Source organism: Colobus angolensis, unplaced genomic scaffold (assembly GCF_000951035.1).
Source record: "Colobus angolensis palliatus isolate OR3802 unplaced genomic scaffold, Cang.pa_1.0 Scaffold5, whole genome shotgun sequence".
NCBI classification, from domain to species: Eukaryota; Metazoa; Chordata; class Mammalia; order Primates; family Cercopithecidae; genus Colobus; species Colobus angolensis.
The window spans coordinates 22235417-22247531 of NW_012118487.1; the positions used below are offsets into that span (position 1 = coordinate 22235417).

The following is a 12115-nucleotide window of genomic DNA, read 5'->3' on the forward strand; positions in this document are numbered from 1 at the left end:
AAGTGCATATGTAAATGTGTCCACCTAGCCCTGAGCTACATAACAGAGAGTACCAAAAAATTACACTGAAATGTTAATAAAAGTTCCAGGTGCTGACCTCAAGTATTTTATGTGTATTAAGTCATTCAATCCTTATCCTATGAGGTAGATATTATCACTTCCATATTACAGATGAAGAATCTGAAGCACAGAGAGGTCAAATAACTTTACAAAGTTCACACAACAAGAATGAAGCCATGATTTACCTCTAGAGTGGCTACCTCTAGAGTCTCCGTACTTAACCATCACATTGAGTTTTCACTTTATCTTCTGGGCAGTGGAGAGCTGGTAATGTTTTTTAAGCAAAAGAGCAATAATTTGTGTGTGAATGTCACTCTGGAAGATTGAGAATTTGAGAAGGTAGAATAGAGTTGGGAGAGGCTGGACATGAAACACGAGTAGCAGGCTACTGAGCCCGTCACAGCAGGAGACCATGGGGGCCTGAGCTGAGGCAGGGGAATGAGTTTGCAGAGGAAGGGAAATGGAAGAGGTGTCAGAGAGATCAAACCACTGAGCGGTGGTAACTGGTGAGGAGTGACAGAGCTGGAAAAATCAAAAGCTTTGATGATTGGGATAAATGAAAGAATAGTGGTTCCAAGGGAAAATATTTGTTTCTGGACAACCTGAGCTTGAGGTTTCAAGTTCCACCAGTTAAAGGAACCCAAGTTAGCTGCTAAAACAGAGACATAAAGCTCTGTGGAAAGTCTGGAGTTAGAGGCACGGATCTGGGAGACCTTGTGTAACAGACGACGCTGAAAGTTCAGGTAAGGAGGGAAGCCCAGGGAAGCAGATAAAGGTATCAGATGAGACCCCAAAGATGGCCAGCATTTAAGCCCAGGTAGAAGAAACAAGGAAAAAAACTGAGTAGTGATTTGAAAGGCCATAGAAGAGGTAGGAGAAAGTAGAGTTTTGTAAAGCAAGGGAGGAGAAAGTTCTGGAAAAGAGAAAAAGAGCAACAGTGTAAATTTGGCAAGAGGAGTTGATCAGATGAGCTAATAAAGGGTCTCTGAGAAGGCCATGGTGACTTTCTAAGAAACCTACAACTGGGTTCCTCCCTATATCTGCACCTCCAACTCCTCTCCACCTATGGCCCAATTCTAGGGGCCAGGACTAATCTCATGGCACCAGCCCTTCCAGCCTTGACTTTCAAAGCCACAGTTAACCACTCCATATGAGCTGTGATGTTACTCCTCTGTCCTTCATGATGATGAAGATATTGGAACATATTTCCTTAGGCTAGAGATGAACCCAAGAAGACTATCCCGTGGTCACTACCTTTGTGTTTTGATCCACAATTTTCTTCATATTTTTCAACAGATGATTATTTGGACCACCTTCTTTCTCATTCACGTACACTATCCTATCCAGGTCTGGAAAGTTCCGGTTCAGATCTATTCCCTGGGCATTGCTTCGACCCACAAACCAGTCTTTGAGTTCACCAGGCTAAAAAAAAAGTCAGAGACAAAATCATCAGTTGCTTATTATTGTTGTCACTTTCTATTTAAGGTCTCTATCAATGCTCTTTAAAATAACTATTAAGATTATTTATTTCAACAATGCCCTCCCATATCAGCATTTTTACTACTTTACTTATATAAACATGAAGATATCAAATTTAAAGTACAGTGATGGGCCGCATCATGACATTTCTTACCACAACTGACAGACTATACAACAGTGATCCCGTAAGATTATAATGGAGGTGAAAAATTCCTATTGCCTGGTGACATTTTGATGATCCTGACCCTGTGTAGGCCTAGTCTGATATGCGTGTTTGTGTCTTAGTTTCTTTTTTTTTTTTCCTAAGAGACAGGGTCTCACTCTGTTGCCCAGGCTTGGGTGCAGTGGCATAATCACAGCTAACTGTAACCTCAAACTCCTGGGTTCAAGTGATCCTCCTTCCTTGGCCTCCCAAAGCACTAGGACTACAGGCGTGCACAACCATGCTAGGCTAAGTTTTTATTTTTTATTTTTGCTAAAGACAGGGTCTCGCTATGTTGCTCAGGATGGTCTCAAACTCCTGACCTTAAGCAATCCTCTCCTCTGGGTCTCCCAAAGCACTGGGATTACAGACGGAAACCACTGCACACAGCCTGTGTCTTATTTTTAACAAAACAGTTGAAAAACTAAGAAACCATTAAAAGTTTTAAAAATAGAAAAAAAGCTTGTAGAACAAGGATATAAAGACAGAAAAGATTTTTGGACAGCTCTACAATGTGTTGTGTGTTTCAAGCTAAGTGTTATTACAAAGAGTCCAAAAGGTTTTTAAAGTTTAAAAGTTTATAAAGTAAAAAAGTTACAGTAAGGTGGCCGGGCGCGGTGGCTCACGCCTGTAATACCAGCACTTTGGGAGGCCAAGGCGGGTGGATCACGAGGTCAGGAGATCAAGACCATCCTGGCCAACATGGTGAAACCCCATCTCTACTAAAAATACAATGCTGAGGCAGGAGAATAGCTTGAACCAGGGAGTCGGAGGGCGCAGTGAGCCGAGATCATGCCATTGCACTGCAATCTGGTGACAGAGTGAGACTCCACCTCAAAAAAACCAAAAAAAAAAAAAAGTTACAGTGAGATAAGTTTAATTTATCATTGAAGGAAGAAAAATATTTTTTATAAATTTAGTGTAGCCTGAGTGTACAGTGTTTATAAATTCTATAGTAGTGTACAGTGGTGTCCTAGGCCTTCACATTCACTCACCACTCACTCACTGACTCACCCAGAGCAACTTCCAGCTCCATTTATGGTAAGAGCCCTATCCAAGGGTACTGTTTTTATCCTTTATGCCGTATCTTCACTGTACCTTTTCTATGTTTAGATATACAAATAGTTACTAGCGTGTTGCGGTTGTCTACAGTATTCAGTACAGTAACATGCTGTACAGACTTGTAGCCTAGGAACCGTGGGCTGTATCACATAGCCTAGGTGTACAGTAGGCTACACCATGCAGGTGTATGTAGGTGCACTCTAGAATGTTCACAAAACGACAAAATCACCTAACATTGCATTTCTCAGAACACTTCCCCATTATTGAGAGATGCATCACTGTACTTGTTATAGGTATTTTGAAAATATGTTCGATGAATAATATTTTAAATGTTAATAATAATAAAGAGATATTTATCATCAAATTTCACAATATATATTCACTAGTTATAAATGACCTATTTCAAAGCACATCATTCTATAATTAGATTTAAGTAAAATATTCATTGCCTCTGTAAATCACAGCAACCTATTTTTTAAATATTTAGAAGAATAAATAACTAAGGATTAGAAGCTTAAAATGAATTTAACATGCATTATAGACTAATAACATGTCTGCCTCTTACAGTCTTCATGAAAAAATATGAGCCTAGAACAAAAGTTCTAGGGCTTTATGGTTTGAGGAATTTCTCTCCAGTTTAAACCCTTCATTTATCTAATGGTACAATCTGGAAAATTATTCCAAGATATTTGTTTTATTTTATAATGTGAATTTTCTTGTTTTACTGTTAAATTATATCACATGATATAGACATATTTCCACATTTTTTTAAGTCATGGAAGCTTAGATATCTTAGACTGTGAGGAATAAAAATCTATAAGACAGAAAATAGCAATGATAATCTGTTGCCTATATGTCTAAAACTTCTGAATATTACCTTAAAATATTAAATAATTTAATTTTATATATTACTAGAATTTTTCTCTCATAACTTTAGAAATCATATCAATTTTAGATCTATTTACAGAAATTCACTGGGTTTCTTACAATGTCAAACTATGTCATTGGATCTTTTTAACTGTAGATAAACATACTAAATGTTAACTTGAATGTGTTCTCATGTTCCCATAGACTAAGAAAAGTATTTTAAACTGTAGAAAACAGCATATATAATGTTCCCCACCACTGTCCAATAAAATAGGAACAAACACCATATATCTTCTCTTAAAAAGGCATTACTTTCCAGTTCATCTAACAGTGAAGATATATTAAATTATTTTTAGTTAAGAGGTAGGGTTTTCGCTTGTTTGTTTTTTAACTTTACTGAGCATATGTAAAAACCAAGTAAACATCAGTAAAACATTATTCTGGCCAAAAGTATTTCGTCCTTAAATTCAGTAGAGGGCGCTGTGACACTAGCTCACCCACATACACCCATGGAGTTACTCTTCAACAAACCGCAGTATTTTTCATATTTGTAGATTTTTAAAAGAAAACTTAGCTAGTCACAAAAGTGGATGAATAATTTATTGAAAAACATAAAACAGAACACTATTTGAACATTAACTTCTTAACACAATTTCTGATTTGTAGTCTTTACTGGAAAAACTCGCCCATCACCCCTTTCATTCTGAGCTGTTTTCTTACCAGTGAGTTGAATAATGAATGCATCACTTATGCCCTCCACTGCACCATCTTTAAGCTTTGTGCGAGGGCATAATTTTTAGATAAACATGTATGTACAAACATACAGAAAATGAAGAAAGCACGCCTGATCTGAGCTGCCTGGCACTCACCTGAGACGCTGCCTTCTCAAAGCCATCTGGGTTCAGGGAAGGCATGATGTGAATGCGGGTACTATGGATCAGGTTGACAATTGTCTCGTTCCCCTTCTGGTATTCATTGCATAGGTACTGTGCCAAGAAAATGAGCAGTTCCCGTCCAACAGCCTCATTCCCATGCATATTCCCAATGTATTTAAATTCAGGCTCACCTAAAAGATTAACAATAGACAGTTTGGAGATGTTTTCTATGACATACAGTGCCAAATACATTGTATACGTACAAATGTATTATGAATACCTGATGGTTTTTTTCCTCCAGCAGCGATGCCTTTAAAATAAAATCTATCTTAGACATTAAAATACCCCTTCTATCCTTCTATTCCTCTCCTCCCAGCTACCCACCTGTTATGGACTGAATTGTATTCACCCAAAATTAATATGTTGAAGGTCTAACATCCAATGTGACTGTATTAAGGAGGTAATTAGGGTTAAATTAAGTTACAAGGGTGGAGCTCTAATCCAATAGGACTGTCATCTTTATAAAAAGAGGAAGAGACACCAGAGCCCTCTTTCTCTCCTCTGCACAGAGGAAAGACCATGTGAGAGCACAGTGAGAAGGCTGCCGCCTGCAAGCCAGGAAGAGAGGCCTCACCAGAAATCAACCCTGCTGCCACCTTAGTCTTGAACTTCTAGCCCACAGGACTGTAAGAAAATAAATTTCTGTTGTTTAAGCCAGCCAGTCTGTGGATATTTTGCTATGGCAGTCTGACAAGACTAATATACCATCTCACCCACAATAACTAATAACAATAATACACTATGTGCCTCCTATTAAACACTGTATTTTGCATGTTTTTTCATTTAATCCTGACCAAACATCTAAAAATAAGTATTATTATCCAACTTCATTTTGCAGATGAACAACCTGAAGTTCAGACTGCTTAAGAAGACTGTCTCCATAGTTATATGGCCTGTGAAGGCAGGATTTAAATGCTAGTCTTCTGGTTTACTTAAAAGTCTATATTTTTGGTTTTTTTTGTTTTTATTCCTAAATCATACTGATTAAGAGGAGCCAGACTGCATGGGTGCAAATCCTAGCACCAATTCTTACTGTCTGGGATTGGGCAAGTTACTTCAGTTCTCTGTGGCTCTGTTTTTCCAACTAAAAATTAGAGATAACAATAGATTCTAGCCCAAACGGAAGGTTATTATTAGAACTAAATAAAATAATGAATGTAAATGCTTAGAACAGTGCCTGGCAAATAGCAAGTGCTATGTGTTTCTTATAATTATCTTTAATATTATTATTACAACACATTATCTTGTAATTGTGAAGTTCCTTGCCATACATAATCTAATTTTCTCTTCACAACAGCCCACTAAAATGTGTAAGGCATATATTTTTATTATCCTCATGGTATAAATCAGCCCAAAGAGGATATATTTTGCTGAAGGGCTCAGAATACTAACAAAAGTCACCGTTGCCAGTTTGAGAGACTCTCCATTGCATTTTAGGAGGAGTAATAAAATTGCAGAACGTAGCAGCAAAGTGATCTCAATTAATCCTGTTGTTCTGCTCATTTCTGCTTCATCCATCCCACGGGCCCAATTTCTGCAGTGGAAAGGATTCTCCCTTCTACAAAATCACTAAGGCTGTTGGTTCTTGGTATAGGAAGTTGGAATTATTTTTCTCCTGGAAATATGTTAACTAAACATTCTTTGCATGAGATTCCTGAGTGTCTGATTTAAGTGACTATTCACCCCAGAAAACTCCATCCTTGTGGTGACCTCTCAGCCTGAGTTTCCGCTAATCTTAATCTAAGGATCAGGTGGGAGCAGGATCAGGGCTATTTATACCCCCCTCAGTTTTTACTTTGAGGGAGAGTCTCTAATAAAATTACCCCTAGGGACTTGCCCAGGAAGTAAGAGAAGAGATGAGGATGTGTGAGAAGAGATGTTTTCTTGGCTTCTGATTTCAAAGGTAATAACCTTCTTCCTTTCTGTAAACTTACGCAGTTTATACCTTCATTTATGCGATGTATTCATTTGACTGAGGCGCAGGAGAAACTGCAGCAGCCCATTAGAGAGACAGAGAGAGCAAGTAGCCAGAGGAATATTAGAAGCCGCTTCACAAGGTTTTTTGAAAAAGTTGCACGAAGGAGGCATTTTGGTCCTGCTCCCTTCCCCAAAACAACTTCAAGGCTTCACGTCACTCAATCAAGCTTGGCCCACAACCCCTAAGTACACTGAAAATTTTTATAACTTCTCTGTGTTTAAATCTTTTTTTAAATCAATTAAAGAAGAAACAACAAACCCATAGTTACTAAGCCACATTTGCCCCCAGAGGTCTGGTTTAGCTAGCACAGTATATTTGTGTTTGAATGTGAATGCTTTGGGATAGAGCATGCTCCCCCTAGTTCTGCCACAGGCTATGCCATTCCCTACTGCTGCTTTACTCATTTATGTTTGCAACTCCTGATTTTCAGACTCAGAAATGTACGACATGGTTTCTTTTCAAATCTGCAGATTTCTCTCAGCAAAAACCTCCCCAATATATCTATGTATTTGTGAGGAGGTAGTAACAATAATGACAATAACAATGCTTTAGGTTCACACGAAGACAGGACAACAAAGATCATTATATTGAAGATATTAATGTATGGAAATAAAATGCAAGACACAGATGACAGCAAAAGAAAAGGCAAGTGTATCTCTAACCCCATCTGTCCTCAGGAATAAATTAGATCACTATATAATGCTATCACTGGAATACAGAAGAGCTATGTTCCTTTACGCCAACTGACATGACTTGTGAGATGGGGAAGCGCCGCATTGTTTAAATACAGCATTTGCTGGACATACGTGCAAATCCCAGGGTCAGACACTACATGGGATCCAAAAGCAAATATGTCAGCATTCCTAAACTGAAGGAATGTAGTCTGGAGGAAGACTGAGACATGCAATGGACAATGTTCAGGAGTGAGGCAACGGTGAAGGAATGTTGGATATGTAACTAAACTGCTTCGAGGTTCCAAACCGGGATGTTCCTCCCACCCCTCTGGCCTCTCTCCAGCTCTTTTCCCTCTCAAAGCCAAAGCTTTCTTTTTAAAACACAACCCTCTTCAGGTCACCTCCACCTAAGAACCTATCAGTAACTTCCCCTTTGCTTTCATGATAAAGACCAAAATTCTTTACAAGATATTGAACCTCCACGTGGTTTGGCGTGGTGCCTCTCTCCTCCTAAGAGGCCTTTCCCGCCTGTGTTTCAGCCATCCTTCTTTCAGCCACGGGACTCATGCCTATAATGCTCTCTGCTTCACATATTCACACACTTTATCTGCAAAGCCTTCTAAGTATGGCTAAATACGGCTTCCTTGGAGTATCTTTAGTCTAGGCCTATTTTCTTTTTTTTTTTTTTTTTTTTTTTTTTTTTTTTTTTTTTTTTTTTTTTTTTTTTTTTTTTTGAGGCAGAGACTCACTCTGTCACCCAGGCTAGAGTGCAGTGGCACAATCAGGGCTCACTGTAGCCTCGAACTCCCGGGCTCAGGTGATCCTCCCACATCAGCCTCCTGAGTAGCTAGGATTATGGGTGTGCACCACCATGCCCCACTAATTGTTTTGTAGAGATGAGGTTTTGTCATGTTGCCCAGGCTGGGTTTGTTATTTCTAATACCTCAGTTTGAAAATATACATTCATCAATGTAGCTATTTGATTAACCCCTCTCTCGCCCAGACTGTAAGGTCTATTAGTCCTGGGATGGGATCTATTTCAGCTCACTAGTGTGTCACCTGTGCCCCCACATAGAGTCCGGAACATAGTAGGGATTTGCATTCTTGTGAGAATGAGATAAGAATAAATTCTACGCTTAAATATCAGTTCAATGAATTTGTGAATGAAGGAGTAAATGAATGGTTCTTGCTTTTCAATCCCATCCTTGCAGCAGCGTGGCTGACAGTAGACCTGGCCCTTGAGACAGAGGTGCAGCTGCAGACGCTTGAAACCCCTCTGGAACAGTGAAGGGAATAAAGGAGTAACTGAAGGGGACTTGAGGCAGGTTCAAGGAGGCTGCACCCCGGGTGGAATATCAGGAGGCCTCAATGGCTCGTTGCTCTAGCCAACATCCCCTGGTAGGAACGGAAACTCTTCTTTGGGAATGAAGGAAGCAGTATTGTGAACAGCCGATTTCCCATCAAGAAGATTAATCTCCATGGTCACCACAAAACGTCTCCAGGCAAGCAGCTCCCTAAGGCTATTTTTGTCGTAAAGTCTAAACAACAGATTCTGAAGAAACTTTGCTTTCAGAATCCTTAATACAGAAATAGCAATAAAATTGAAGACTTTAGATTTTGAATGGCCCTCTCTGAGTCAACACATTCTTCACCTTAGACTTTTTTTTAAGCAAAGCGGTGAGTTTTTCATCATCAATTTTCTTTTCTGTGTAAATGGATGACGTTTGCCTTCCTGTTTATAGTGTATACATAGAAGAACAAACTATAGGTTTAACAGGTTGCAGCTGCCAGGTACATGGATCCGGCTGGTAATGTACACGTCCCTGTGAGTTAACTCATCTTTCTCCTAGCAACGGGGTAGGGGAGCGGAGAAGACGGGGAGAAGCACTACCCTCAGGACATTGGGGATGGTAGTTTTTACATTCATCTCATTTTTTTCACTAATTCATTTTCCTTTTTACACAGTAATCCTGAGTTCCTGAAGTTGCAATTGAGGAATCATCATATTTGCACAGGTTTCAGTTCATAGGCTCAGCAAGCACCTTTTCCCCATTGTGTCAGTTTTCCCACAATTTCATGTAACCATCCAGCATTCCAGTTACTTCACATGGCACACAATCATCAATCAAGCCGTTATTAAAAGACGATCAACTCACAAACCAAATCCAGCCTGGCTGGGCCGAGTTTCTATCTTTTTCCATCTGTATCACAGAACAATTAATGTACCTGGTTGGATTTGCATTGTCGTCAGAATAAGATAAGAATAAATTCTAAGCTTTAAAAATATCCACAGTTTTAATTAACGCAGAAATAGCTGCACAAATTTCCAAACCAGAGCAGGCAGATGATTTTAAGTCCAGACTTGTAACTCTTAACTTGCCCCAATTGATATGATTTGAAATAACTAAATCAGTAAAAAGGCAGCTTTAAAGAAGTCTCTTGCCTCAACAATAAAATGTTACTGTTTTACACCCCAGAAACTACATCCATGTGGGTGAAATTTGAAACTGGAGGCAAGTTAGCAATGTTCCCAAATGGTAAAAGGAATTTATGCCTTAAAGTGACCAGAGAGCCACTGAAACAGAAGACCACAGGTCAGTAGGATGAGCATGAAATAAATGATCAAATAAAAAGACAAAAGTAAACAATAATATTGTCTTCCATTCCTATGAAAAGAAAATTTACTTTCACTATGTTATTTGACCCCATGATCAGTCTGTCTACGTATCTAATGTTTTCTTCTCCTTTTGGAAATAACAGACAGGCTGATCACTAGGCACAGTCATTGAACAGATAATCTGAAGACCCCTTTCAAATCTTAGAGCCAATTATTCAATGGCCTTTCTACAGGAAGAAAACAGCAGAGGGAAAATACCCAATGGGAAATGAAATAACAAATGTGAATGTGGGTTGTAAATTGTGAAATTCTACATAAGAAGTGCAGCATCATTATTTAGAGGGAAAAAAAAGTAGGTTAAGGGTATTTTAAGAAAGAACCTGATTATAGTAACAGAATTCTCCCATCTTTTACCCTGAAAATAGAGAAGAAACTCACTCTGGGATGAATCTATTCTTCCTCCAACAACAAATTTTTGCCAAAATATAGGTCCACTAATTCATTTGGAAGTTACATATTTAACTCACTGATTACATAATTCTCAGAGCTGGTAACAATTTCAAAATATGTGTTCCTGGTACATGTAATAAACTGAACATAAAGCTGAATAATGATAGTGTAATTTCCACAGGTAAAACCCCATTTTTCAAAGATATCATGATAAAATGTACACAAAAGCAGTGATTTTGAAAAATAGACAAACGGCTATATAAGCTTCACAATCACTGCACTGATTTGATTTACAAACTGCTATACAAGCAAGTTGGAAACATCTTTGGAACAGATGGGCCATTTCATCAATGATCCTCCCTCAGTGATAAACCTGGGGTTAAAACATTAGTGCTACTAATTGTTTCCCCTTGTTTGACATTCTAACCTATTATAGCCCGTAAATCATTCTTGCAGAAACTGAATCGTAGAAGTTTCCTAGACCTGGTCAATAAGAACATCATTAATTGGCTCTTGTTTTAGCACATTTTAGCAGCCTAAAAATGCTGGGCATACTCCTAAAGGAAATGCAAGTCTCCGGGGTCCAGTAAAAAACATGAGGGGGTGGTATGGTTATAAAAACAGATTACTCCTTTACAGAAGAAATGAGGAAAAAGTAAAGAAAGAAGGGGGGAAATGAAACCAAGAAAAGGCAAAGGAAAAAAAAATGATTGCAAAAGAAATGACAGAGTATATAGAAGCATTATATTCTCTCTTGCTTCTTTCTTCCTTCCGAGTGAAATTTAGAAAACAACCAAATCAACATGATATCTTAAAAGTTAAATCTCGTTTCATCTGATTTTTAATGGGCAGTCAAGATGGAATATACTACAGAATTTTTCTGCAGAGACATATTACAGAATCATCTTGTAATATTAATTATGCATTTGTTATTAATATAATTTAAAGTTATCTTACATATGACATCTAAAATATTCCTGCTAAGATTCTAATTGAAGAAAGAGAGGTGAGCAAAAGAACGGAAGGTATTTCCAACTTCACAAGTTTATAAAATAATGTCAGTGTTACAATATTGTAACAATATGCCCATGAATATTAGCCCATGTACAATATGCCCATGAATATTAGCAGCAATGCCTTAAGTTTCTGAAATGAAAGTATTTGATGCCTTCACAAAAGAAAGCTACAAACTTTTTACAAATACCCCATACACAGTGGTGTGCTGATAAATGTCTCACACTCAGCTCTAATTTGTAGCATTGCCTATTTCCATGGTGTAAATACTCCCACCCTGGCCAATTTGAAGTTACCAACTTGGCTCATAAATTTCCTGAAAATTAAAAAAGGCTCTCATATGCCAGTAAAAGCCTACTCCAGCCCACCACTGCATGTAGAAAGCAATTATTTGGGACAGATGGCTTTTGGTTTCTCCAAAGATTCTCCAAAAGGGGAAACTGAGGTCTAAGAAATCTGAAGAATTTTGAAACACATTATAAGAAATATAATGAAGCTACAGCCTGGACAGTGGCTCACGCCTGTAATCCCAGTACTTTGGGAGGCCATGGCAGGTGGATCACGAGGTCAGGAGTTCAAGACCAGCATGGTCAAGATGGTGAAACCCTGTCTCTACTAAAAATACAAAGATTAGCCGGGCATGATGGTGGGCACCTGTAATCCCAGCTACTCAGGAGGCTGAGGCAGAGAATTGCTTAAACCCGGGAGGTGGAGGTTGCAATGAGCCGAGATCGCGCCACTGCACTCCAGCCTGGGTGACAGAGTGAGCCTCCGTCT

General features: G+C 38.7%; 1 protein-coding gene across 1 annotated transcript in view; it reads right to left on the reverse strand.

The window, feature by feature from the left end:
- CPE (carboxypeptidase E) overlaps positions 1-12115 on the reverse strand; it is a 123931-nt gene that overhangs the window by 29752 nt on the left and 82064 nt on the right. Inside the window, exons 2-3 of the mRNA XM_011959663.1 lie at positions 4540-4736; positions 1315-1482 (exon numbers count right to left, since the gene is read on the reverse strand). Of these exons, the coding sequence (XP_011815053.1) occupies positions 1315-1482; positions 4540-4736 (365 nt within the window). The remainder of the gene's footprint in view (positions 1-1314; positions 1483-4539; positions 4737-12115) is intronic.